The sequence below is a fragment of the Coffea arabica genome, chromosome 6c (assembly GCF_036785885.1).
Source record: "Coffea arabica cultivar ET-39 chromosome 6c, Coffea Arabica ET-39 HiFi, whole genome shotgun sequence".
Lineage (NCBI taxonomy): Eukaryota > Viridiplantae > Streptophyta > Magnoliopsida > Gentianales > Rubiaceae > Coffea > Coffea arabica.
This window is the reverse complement of record NC_092320.1, coordinates 21,726,085-21,738,714: the sequence shown is the minus strand read 5'-3', so window position 1 is coordinate 21,738,714 and position 12,630 is coordinate 21,726,085. Positions and strand designations below refer to the sequence as shown.

The 12,630-nt window shown below is 34.9% G+C and overlaps 1 protein-coding gene across 3 annotated transcripts; it reads right to left on the bottom strand.

Moving 5' to 3' along the window:
• Positions 1 to 129: 129 nt before the first annotated feature.
• LOC113692788 (rhomboid-like protein 20) lies at positions 130 to 10,510 on the bottom strand. Of its 3 annotated transcripts, XR_003449057.2 has the most exons (9): positions 10,315 to 10,510; positions 10,116 to 10,216; positions 7,877 to 8,017; positions 6,914 to 6,980; positions 3,443 to 3,594; positions 3,228 to 3,329; positions 1,950 to 2,075; positions 402 to 686; positions 130 to 202 (listed from the first exon to the last, which is right to left on the bottom strand). XR_003449057.2 is itself a non-coding variant. In XM_027211350.2 (8 exons), exons 1-8 carry the CDS (start codon positions 10,337 to 10,339, stop codon positions 519 to 521), a joined length of 882 nt encoding a protein of 293 aa, XP_027067151.1. In that variant the 5' UTR covers positions 10,340 to 10,510; the 3' UTR covers positions 130 to 518. The 3 variants fall into 3 exon arrangements, 2 of the variants coding, with proteins under 2 accessions (XP_027067151.1, XP_071909387.1); XM_027211350.2 differs by having other exon boundaries at positions 130 to 686; XM_072053286.1 differs by lacking the exon at positions 10,315 to 10,510 and adding an exon at positions 8,215 to 8,282 and having other exon boundaries at positions 130 to 686.
• Positions 10,511 to 12,630: the final 2,120 nt, after the last annotated feature.

The following is a 12,630-nucleotide window of genomic DNA, read 5'->3' as shown; positions in this document are numbered from 1 at the left end:
ATAAAACCCTAATCAAGGCTGGGCATTGATGAACTAATGACAAATGTCCATCCATCAAATTGGTCCAATTCTTTATCTAGTTAGATAAAGTGGCTGGAAACATTTGGATGTACTAAAAATAGTCACAGATGTCTCAGCAGCAATGATGTTCATTCAGATGGTAAAATTAGCTTCATCAGAAAGGTCATATATTTGCAGACACCTGAAGATGTAAAACACTATATTAACAGCTTGCCTACAAGAATTTTCTACACATTCGTGTTTAGACAATCCTAGAGTTTCCAACTTAAAGTGACCAGAGATAGTTGCCCTCAAACTAAGCAGTAATATGACAACCTATGGAGGCAAATCAAATCCCCAAAGAAAATCAAGAAGGGTCGAATTATGGGAATTTGCAATACCATTGAGTCACAAAATGGTTGCTATTTTGCAGGCTGACTGCCTCTTGCATCTGTCGCAATTTAGCCTTTGAATCAAGATCCAGCTTGCATTTCTTGAATGCTGGAAATCTGCCATTCTCAGCGCGCTTGCGACTCAAGAAGGATGTTGGTAGCTGCATTAACATCATTTCTAGCGCGGATGAGAGCTTGCCTTGCAGAGTTTCTGTCAAAACCCATTGAAACAAGGGTAGAAATAGAATCCTCTGGGGGGTCCACAGTGGAACGGACAGGAGCAGGATAGTTTCCCTAAAACCAAACAAGAAAATAACAGTTTATTCAAGGGGTACAAAATGTTAACCAGACAAATCACAAAACACATAAAGAAAGAAATGAAACACAACCAAAATATCTAAGGAGTACTCAAAGGTAATTACTGGCAAGAAGCTTTTGAAAAGGCAAAAAATTTCTAATAAGATTGCACATTTTATTTCATTGAAAGAGTTAAGGCCCTGGTCAGTGGAAAAATCACTCATTTTCTGTGACAAGTAAATCATCGGTTCAATAATAATCAAGTACTTGACGTGTATGGTAACCTAAGCCTCCAAATAACTCGTTCCCCTTCGCCCCCCCCCCCCCTCCCCCAAAAAATGAAGAAAAGAAAAAGCTAGCTTGGGACATGACAATGAAATATCATTACTTCATATGCTTTGATATTGCCATTTAGCATCGTTCACAACTATTGTCATTTGGCAATTTGTTGAGATTAAATGGATGGCACTTTTGGGAAAAGACGGTGGTATCATGTTCAAAGCAATCGAACTAATCTTTTAGGAACAACACAACATGTAATGCAACTCTTTTCTGGGAAGGTACAATTGTGAACATACAGTCACTTTAGTTCTTTAAAATCATACATTAGATGTCTAAAACAAATTCACTTATAACTCCACAGAAAGAATCTCTGTCAAGTTGCAGATTGCAAATGAGCAATTTACAAAATAATTCATTTATGATGGCATAGAATGTATTTAAAAAAACTCATTTTTGGAACACAAAACAAAAGCACCACCAATCATCTCCAGAGCTAAAGCAACAATTTGAAATTTTGGAGTCATGAAAGAAGATGACACATCATATACCCACAAGGGTCTTTAGCTGAAGTATGCTTATTTTAGTAAGATTATTTGCCTGGTACACAACCAAGAAGATAGTTTCTCAAAGTACCACTTGCATTCACTTAAAAATTAAACATAAAAAATAGAAATAAAAAACTATCTAATAAACAATTAATAACCAAATAGATATATCACCACTAGGAAGATCCTAGTCACAAAATGAAAACGGGGATTGAGAAAGGATTGATATAACAAAGAGAGTGGCAGAAGAAGGTGCCCATTTCAGTAGATCAGAAAGGAAGAAAACTAATAAGAGAAACATAAGAAACTTGAGGAGTTTGTAATCAGGAAAAAGCAATTAGATGCACAAAATAGGAAACAAAAACAGTATTAATCATGAAAACCAAAAACAGTGCAGCAGGCATCAGTGATGAAAATAATTTAAATTACTTGCCTCCACTTGGCGACCTGCATAGGACGGCATATTTCCCACAGTATTCCTAGCTGGTGCAGCAGGTGGTATATTCCCCGAAGATGGCCATGAAAGTCGAGAGAAGAAAGAAGCGATAAATTCTGGAAACTGAGGGGTAAAAGAAACACAGATGGGTCATCGCGCAAAGAGCTCTAAATAAAAGCAAATATGTGCATAGAGCTTTAAATAAATATGTGGATAGAGCTTTAAAAGCAAATGGATGGGTCATCGTGCATAAAGCTTTAAATAAAAGCAAATATGTGGATAGAGCTCAAGCAACAACCACCTCAGATGTGTAGCTTACAACATAAGTCTGTGTGTGGGGGATAGAGCTCTAGCAATAAAAAGCTTATTATGTATTACCCAACAAAGAAAACAAGGAATTCCTGCCGCAAGATCAACCTCATGATACAATAATAATAGGAATAGACAAGCACCCAATAAGCTTAGTTGGAAACATGTATTGATGTTTTCTGATTTGAGAATTCAAGAATACTAAAACTAACATTTCCTGCAGAATTTTTCTACTCTTCTGAAATGCCCTAGTTATGGATCCAACAAGCATATTGATTTTGAAATTCTTTTCTTAGTATCAATAGCTGGGACTAATAAAGAACCACCAAAGTATGCGTAGTAGCATAAAATTATCAAATCATTTAAATTACTTCTATGCAATCGAACAAATAAACAAACCATGGGCAATGTCCCCGGAGCTAAGAAGGATAGGATTTTATTCTCTATAAAAGAAATACGTGTATTACCGACATAAGAACACGGACTCAGAAGTCAAGCAAGTAATATTCAACTTTAGAAACATATCCTATTATTTTTCATATTTCTTTCTAGCTGCCCCTTCTAGATACAATCATCATCCCCTTAGGCTAAGAAGGATAGGATTTTATTCTCTATAAAAGAAATATGCGTTTTACCGACATAAGAACGTGGACTCAGAAGTCAAGCCAGTAAATATACAACTTTAGACACATATCCTATATTTTTCTCACTTCTTTCTAGTTGCCCCTTCTAGATGCAATCATCATCCCCTTGAGCAATAAGTAAAAGAAGACACCATGTGTTATGAATAGGCTAATCGCAATCAGACTAAGCAATTTAACAATAGATGATAAACCAAAGCATTTCACCCACTCAGGTAAAACTAGCAGATTCAGAAACAAGAAAACAAGCCATCCTTATAGATGATAATAGCACACACTAGATCCAACAGAACAGAAAAAGATTTTATGGAGAATGCAATGCAACCTTCATACTGCGTATGCGGAGAATATTCAAACGATACAAGGAACCAGCAAGAATGCCACAGATCCCCGGCAACAGAGATCTTTTCCATGATGAGAAAAGAAGCTGAGAGATGGAAAATACACATCAGTTAGGATAAAGATTGTAAACCCAAAATGAGTGAGTATGAAAGGACAGTAAATGTTTCGGAAAGAGCAATAGCACATCCACATGAGTACCTGAAGACCAGCTACATATATAAATGTCTTGTCGGAGAAGTGAAGGCTAAATACACGGTAACGAGTCGAGACTGGTATGTCAAGATAGAAAGGAACAAAGGAAGCAAATATAAGACCATAGGGACCCGATGTGAGAGTCTTCAAGGAAGAATCTGCACAAGTAAAGCTAAGATAATTGAGTCCTTTCCAGTCTCAAAGATAAAAGAATAAACCCAAATAGAGTGGCAAGAATATTTACAAGAAGCATCTACCACATGTTGATCAAACCCCAAGCCAAGACTCTTTTTCAACTCAACCATTCAACTTAGTATTCTTTGCTATAAATATTGAGGCCTTCTGACCCAGCAAGACCATATAACACAGACAAGGTAACACACATCATCACAGATTATCTTAAATCAGCACCCTCAGAGTAACAAAATCCTCTGATTAGAATATATGAAATGGCAGCATTATGCTCCATCCACTTTCAATCAAAGGAAACAATCGCAGAATCTTTCTATAGCTGTCTCAAGCCATTTTTAGATGATATAATTATTGAGCCAAGTATTTCTGTACTTTTGCATTGTCAGGTTCATTATCGATGAGTTATACAAAATGCAACACATCATGTCACTCAAGAAGAGAATTTATTGACTTTAGGATGGTTCTACAGTTCTCTTGATGACTAGAAAGCAAATTTGCTTATTCTAGATGCACAAAATTAGGTAAAAAGATTGCCAGCTAAGATTTCAACATTCAGCCATTTCAGTATTTTTACATCAATTAGTTATGATATCACAAAAAGCCAATGCATATCTTTCTACAAAACAACATCTTAGGTCTCTCAGTGATATTTGTACCATAATACATGTTCCTCAACTTACTAGGTAGGCAGGCATTTTTCTGCTAGACTATTTTCAAGGCAGTCCTATCATATGCCGGCAGTCATGTGCCAGATGAGCAGCTCATGGGCTAGACAAGAACTGCTTCTGTTACCCGGACTCAGCACCATAACACAAGGTACCAGAGTCGATACAACACCACACTGAACTGGTATGGATTTGATACCTGGATGCAGTTTAAGATGATTGGCTCTGATGACTTTTGACTCTGACAGAAGCTCTAACTTAGACGAGAGCTGTCTTCTTCTAACAAAATTTTCTTGATATAGCCGAAAAAACCAAGAAAGTCAAGGGATCAAGAAGAGAAGAATGGTGCCAGTTGTTGTAAGTTGATAATGCTGAGAAATGTGGAACGCTCCAAGCTGACAAAATATCGGAGACTCCTATTGTCTAAGATATAAGCCGTATGGGTCACATGAGATTGGACAAGGAATGTTACCATCTATGATCCATTAAAAAATGACCACTGATTTATAAAGCACAGAAAATAACTCTCATAAATTCTGAACCCATATGAGTCACTATTTAGGTTTCCTTCCGGACAGTCACAATAAAATGAAGTAGTTTGGCTCCTGAATGTGTAGAAAACCTAATGATGCAGTCTTCATTTGAAAAGCATTCAACCAGGTATTTTGCTAGGAAAACATCATTAATTGTACAAGGATATCTAAGTAAATGATTTACAAAATACTAACGAACTTTTATTACATAGCTTATTGAAACATTGATATCTGAGTCTTTGGCAGTGCCCCCATGTCCTTATCTTCAGGAAGTACACAAATCGACTGGTGTTGACACGCCCAATAATCATACCCAAGTCTGTCTAGCTTAAAGAAAACCACACCCAGTAATCATACCCAAATCCATCCAACTTAAAGCAAAACCATGTGCTTAGTATAAGCAGCACACATGTACTTGGACATGTTCACGGACTTCATTTGTTTTCCCAATGAAGGTTGTCTTAATTAGTTCAGAAACAAATTCAGCAGCCTAAATAAAATGTCTATATTTCAGAACCAGTAACAAATTTGTTATGGAAAATTAAACTCACAATGCCATCCTTACCTAATCTCATGTGACCCACAAGCCCAATGTATATTCATCTCAGACTGTTTGCCTTGTTGGAACTCCCCACTCTCCTGATTGTTAGTCATTCACAAGTCACTGATCAATCAGTGCATATGAGTTCCAGTAGAATATCTTCACCTCTTTTCCATCCTTTACCTTTCTCTAATTTTTAACTAAATCATGGACAAGAATTCCCAGAAAGATGACTCTCAATTTAAGTTGAAGTTTCCCTAAAAGTCACAAGTCAATGCCTGATCTTGTTTGACCAGATCAGGTAAAAATTGCAGACTGTCGTCTATGCATCTCTCAAATCACAACAAGTGCAACTGCATAAAGTGCCAAGTCCACATAATAGCGACACTGGTACCCTAACATGTAGTGTCAAATTTATATATGCTGCAAGCTCCTTACAGAGGGTTTCTCAGTGCGGACTTCGTTCCTGAATCTGAACAACTACAAATACCATTTAACTGAAGGAATGCTCTCAAACTGAAGACAAGTTACAACCGTCCAGGCTGCCTCCGTTATCCAGGAACAAGTGGCTATCAGTCTGGTTCAGTTTCATTTAGAAGCCAAACAAACGGTCAAACTGGTCAAAGCATCCAGACCTGGTAACAGAGAACTGACCAGTTAGAACCTGGTTTTCTGTTACTGTGGACAATACTCACAGCATAAAAAGTTGGTTTGCTAAGTACCACACATCTCCTTATTGCTCTCCATAGTAAACCAGATACCCTCTTCTTCTAACAGTCTTCCAAATCTTATCACTTAGCCCAATCTTCCAACCTCTCAGCCCTTTCCTATTCCATCAGATCTTAAAAGGAAATCTCAAACTAAGAAGAATTTCTTCCTCCAGAGATCCAAAAGCCACTTACGGCTATTCCATAACGACTTTTGCCCTGTTTCTCATGTCTTTCACCAGTTCTGGCTGTTCTTCTTTGGCATCATTGTGAGCCAACAGAAGTAGTATGATTTTTCCATGGTTTGAATTCCCTTTAGACTATGTTCCATCTTAGCTCTGAAGTAATATCATCATGAAAGGATTCAAGTTGAATGAAAGATCAATCTCTAAAAAAATCCATTTATAACTTGAGTTGGATTCAAGAGCTAGACAAGAATACAGAAAACTATCAACTTGTGAAAAACAGCTAATGAGATATGTACACAGTAAACAAACAGCTACCAGGTAAAAAGAGGTGAAAATGTCATTTAAAATTGTATTCATGTAGATAACATATTGACAGTAACAGCAATGAGAATCTGTAGCATTATTACTCAAATTCACATCAATCACAAGATGCCCTCTCAATGACTGAAAAAATCTCTCTATGTGCAGAGGAAATGCTTTCAGGAAGGCAGTAAAACACTAGCAAAAGAGAAGGCATATTACACTACATCAAGAAGAAGGCAACAGCAAAAAGAAACTTGCTTGTTTGAAATACTTTTCTACTTTTGCTGGTGTGAAGCTATGTATACCAATTCAGAAGGTTGCATATAGATAAACATCAATTTACCATACCTTTAACAATTTTCATTGCAAGGACCTCAAGCACTAAAGAGACGATTGCAGAGAACAAGATAAACACCTGCAAAGTAAGGCATATCAAACTACATGAGCATATTGTTCTTCCCTTTCCGTTACCATGATTGACGCAGTACTATTCATAAAGTGGCCGTTTGAATGATCAATCATGAATCAATATGAGTATTATACCAACAAAAAGTGGTACAGAAAATATCACATAACAATCATCACCTTAACAGGTGTAGCAAGCAAAAAAATAAAAGAACATTAGTTTGCAAAACAATGATATATTTGAGATGATCCACAATTTAGTCATTAATAAATACAAACTCTTCAGTGCCCAATAAGTAGTGGATGTACTTTAGCAGTGTTCAATTGCATATAAAAGAATGCTAAAATCAACATCGTAGCTGTTGACAAAGAGAGTTTCAGTTCTTTAAAGGATAGTACAGTGGCACTCTAACGCAGACCATCTTTAGAATACGGACATGACAAATATTGGAACTCTATAATCAGTAAATACTTAAATATCCAAATTGGACAAATGCAGTAAGATCTTCATATGGCTAGTTAATATACATGGTACAACCTTCTTGTTTTGATGACATTGCCAACAAAAATGTTTTTTTTCCATGATATAAAGCAAAAGAAGTTGATTCTATGGTTGTCCAAAGGAAAATTCAAGTTGCACAATACAGAAAATAGTTCCAAATAGATAATGTTGCCGCAAGTAGATCGAATTTGCAGAAAAGAAATTATGTAAACTTTTTTCATATCTTATATTTATTGGACAAATGCGGGAACATTATTTTCATCCAATTAAAGTCAAATACCAGCAGGAAATCAGAAAACATAAGATTGTGAAAACATGGAAATTGTTTCATCGTCCAATAAACATTAAATTGTTGTGTAAGACAGCCACTTAAATAATAAATATTTCTTCTGAACACCACTTACAGAGTACTTATTAGAGCCGATTTGCCTCTCAAATATACGAAAGTAATAAAGCAGATATGTTCCAAAGATGAGTTCTGGTGTAGACGCAAAACCAAAAATGGACAGTATCAGCTTCCAAATTTGAAATTTTTTGAATATATCCTGCCAAAGGACAAAACAGATTGTCAACAACCTAGCTGAATTTCAAGATTTCAGAACAGCGACCAAACACCTCCAACTACAAAAGCATTAGTATCGAAAACTATAAAAGTAACAAAGAATAATTGAACTTATTCTCTCCTGTGCATTAAAATAAGGATTTGACTCTCCCGAAACTATCAAATCAGTAGAAAACCTACTGTTCTCTGTGGCATATACTGGCACCAGATTATCAGTTCATCCATATGCTCTGGATATGTAAATGTGTCTGAGACAGACAGAGAGATGAACTTGCAACTGTAATGATTCATATAGCATATATAAACAACTAAAGCATGTTTCAGTGAATGCATCATACAGCACATGTAAACAACTGAAGCTTGTTTAAATATTTATCACTACATTGTATGCCGTATTTAAGAACTAAATTCAATTTAGATAACCTTAAACTTCAAATTAAATATATGAAAGTCAATAAACTCCATAAATCTGACAAATAAGATATCTGTCCACTGATATTTAAGAGGGCCTGTTAGCCAACTTACAGATAAAAAAGGAAACTAGAAGCACCTTCAGATGTTCCACCGAAAAGAAGCCTTCCAAGTTTTGAAGAAGCTTTATATTTTCACAAATCACTCGGTTCAACAGGTGATGCATGCAGTGAAAATTTTGCCACTCTTTAAGCAAATTTTCTAAGTACAGTTGCAGCATACTTACAACATAAATACACATACCCAGCCCAGATATCCCCCAAAATGCCCATAAAGGAAAAGGCAGCATAACACAAAAGACATGCACACTTGGCATCTCTCATATTTTTTCATGCTCTTTTGCGAACTGCATACTTCTGGTCTCCAAAGAAGTTGTCACAATAAAGTAAAGTCAACTACCATTAATTTTCTAACCATTTTTCAATTCTAAGAAGAACTACATCAGCACAATGCAACAGAAGACTAATCATCTCACCATCAACGCTAGAAATAAGAAAGGACAGGACAAGGAAATATTTCCAGTGTACCAGCAAAATGTCACAGTATAAAAACCATCAATTTCCTCTCGTCAAAAAAGCTATGGCAACAGTTAAAAATCTGTAACTGATTTAAATACCAATACAGGTAAAGTTGGGACAGGACAAGTTTCACATACAGCTTAAAGCTTCTTCGCTAATTGTAAGCTAACTTAAGCTTGTCATGGCAATTCTTCAACTTACTCAGTCCAAGTTGCATCAGCCTGTTTCTTTACGCTATTCTCGAGCATACCCCACATATAGGCTTGTACAAAATTTTCTCAGGTGAGAAGGTTGCTAATTGATGCACTAATATGGGATCTGAAGGAATATATTTTCCGACAGACAATGATTGAAACCCGACAGAGTATTAATTAAGCTTAAAGCTAGCGCAGAGTACTAGATAAGCTTAAAGCTAGTGCTTGTCATGCCCTTCTCTTCAAATACCTTAAGATTCTTTCACTCACTCCAAGTAGCATCACCCCCACTGATCACTCTAACCAATACACTGTCCTAAAATCCTCATTCTCGATACAAATTTCAAAAAGCAAGAATAGATAACCAACAATATTAGCTAAAACAAAAGCACACCCTAAATCTTAACATTTCAATGTTATCTTTGCAGCAGGATACAAATTTCAAGAACTGAAATGGCGGACAAGGGAATCAAAATCCATAAACTAGTTCAAATCAACTTAATTCCAAAAATTGACTAGAAGGAAATCTTCAGTCCAGGACCAGAAACTAATATATACACAATTAAGCAAACTCTCTTCCTCTCAGTACAATGGACTTCAATCAAGCCAAAATTAACTTAAGCTAGTTGAAGGACAAATCTATCTACTGACCACCAAACCTCTATATCCTTTTCACATTGTTATAGACTGATGATAAGAAACAGTTGCCGATGAACTAACATAAAAATCAACAGTTATGCTTCTCATTCCATTGGAATTACAGAATTCTAACACAATTCAGGACTGGAAATATAGTAATACTACAATATAAAAGAAACCCAGGAAGGACAATCAATCAACTGCAAACAAAAAAAAAACTTTTTTAAAAAAAAATTAACCAAAAAAAAATGAACAGTACCTCATAGGACCATCCAAGCTTATTAGAACGGCCCTGGATCCCAAATATAATAGTGAAAAGGACACATGCGATCACCAAAATTCTCGTCACTGGTGCATTATCTGGGATTTCATAAATATATACGAGTCAAATATCAAAAACACATCACCCAAAATAGAAAGCACAAAAAAGAAACTGGAAACGGAATCAAAGAACATACTGAAACCAGATGGGCCGCCGTTCATTTTTGCGAAGAGTGAAAATCAAACGACGACCTGATTTCTTCACACAAATTATTGATTTCTCTTCTTTCTTTTTCTCTCTCTCCTTTTACTTTCTTCTGTTTCTTGTTTGGGTTCGGTTGTGCTGCTGAGTTCACTTGGGTTGGGGCTCTGAAATACTGTTGGAGTTGGGCTCTTTCCATTTCAAGTCTCACTTTTTTTCATTAAAAAAATTTTTAAAAAGTTCTCACTTTTTTAAAAGTATTTTTATTAGTTTATTATCATTTTATTTTTGACACAGGCTATAATTACTAAAATAGGGTATGGGAATAATAAGAAATATATTTTTGCATTTTCATATTATTTGAATATTTTCTAAAGGTATGATTAAAATTAAAAAATCCGAGTACAACATAATTATGTAAAAGTAATAAACTTGGATTATTACTCGTAGATTATATAAGTTTAATTTCATACCTATAAATACAAGAATAGAACATGTTAACCCCATAAACTTTGGCAGTAGCCATACTTTTAACTCCTTAAACCAATATATATATATAAACACACACTTTTTGTCTTTTCATAATGGTGTTGAAAAACATACAATAACAAAATTCTAATCTTGCCCTCACAATTAATAACAATTTAGCTCCTAAACCCGAAGACTAATGGTATAGTACTTTTCAAATTGACTAAATTAAAACCCGCTCATACTACATTCACACTTATGTATAATTTGGACAATAATCCCCTTATCTAACTTTTTTTGTGCACTTTGTAAAATATACATCCAATTACACAACACAAAAATGAAATATGAATATGTTCAATGTTAAGCACCCCACGGGCAGCTCGGCCGGTACTGATAAATCCGTCTTTACGGTAAAGTCCCGTGTTCGACCCACGTTGTGGTAAACTTGCTGGCATCATTGGGCAGGGCTCTGCTGGTCTTAGGGGGATTAGTCTGGCAAAAAAAAAAAAAAAAGGACCGGAACATCCCCTAAATGGTAAAAAAATATATGTTCAATGTTAGAAAAAATTAATAATTTGTGTTGGACTAACATGAAAATGAAAAATTACAAATTTAAGTCAGCATGATAAAATGAAATATAACACATATTTAGTAAGTATTTGAACGATGATATCCAGATTTGCTTAACTACAAATCAAATTAATAGCAACAATGAAGCTGAAATTGGTTAATATCTAATTGACTCAAGTTAAATCTAATTGGTTAATAGCAACAATGGCAAGTTAAATTGTTAGAAAAGACCTTTTAATAGAGAATGCAGATGGAATAAAAACTTAAAAAAGAAAAAATAAATTTCAGCCTCTTTTGTATAACATTACTTTAACTGGACAAAGAATAAATTCATTTTAGTGAATAAATTAACTTGGACAAATCATCATGAAGGGGTTAAGTGGGCAACCAAAACATAGACAAAGCAGTTTTTTTTTTTCAAGAATTTCATAATTTTCTGCTCTTCTTAGAAACTTAGAGTATACCATAGGAAAAGTCGTTGACAACGTCCCTCATATTTCATGCAATGAATTTTTTCGTTCTTCGCTTTTAAAATAATAGCTATATGTCCCAAACAAAATCAAATCAGTAGTAATTTTTTGTTCTAACCTAGATTTTTTTATCACTTTTTGCATTGAATTCATCACATGACCTACACTTGGTCTTTTTTTAGGGGCAAAAAGAGTAAATCCCATTTGTAGTTAAAGAAATGACCTGATTTATATTCATTTTTGCCCCTCAAAAAATAGGATATGATCCAAACCATATTTCTTTTTTGCCCCCAAAAAATTGGAATCTGACTAAATTCATATTCATTTTTTTATACAAAAAGAAAAAAAAAAGTGACAAAATCTTTTTGTACATAAAAAATGATTCCGTGTGGGTCACTTAATGATCTTAAGTCAAAAAGTGATCAAAAATTTAGGTTGGGACTAAATTTTACTAACTTGAATTTATAAGAAACGTAAATTTAACATTTAAAAAGTGAATGATGAAAAAATTCATTTAACCAAATGTGAAGGACATTTTGAATGATTTTTCCTATGCAATAAACATGGGATTACAATTGACGAAGGTCAAGATTCATAAAGCATAATGTATGAGATTATCGAAGTTGATTCCAATTGGATCTCAATCGAGGCAAATATATGGACTCGAAAGGACTCCACGAGTGATTCTTAAACGTGCTTTCTTCTCTTTCAGAAAGATAATCCTGGTCAGATCAAATTCCAGACACAAAAATTTGAGAGATTGATCTTTTTCTTGATCATATGATTGACAAAATGACACT

Coding starts and splice junctions, on each gene's coding strand:
- LOC113692788 (XM_027211350.2), bottom strand. CDS start 10,339: ATGAACGGCGGCCCATCTGGTTTCA. Junction 10,217..10,314: donor CGGCGGCCCATCTGGTTTCA/GTATGTTCTTTG, acceptor ATGAAATCCCAG/ATAATGCACCAGTGACGAGA. Junction 2,076..3,227: donor TCCGCATACGCAGTATGAAG/GTTGCATTGCAT, acceptor TTTACCCCTCAG/TTTCCAGAATTTATCGCTTC.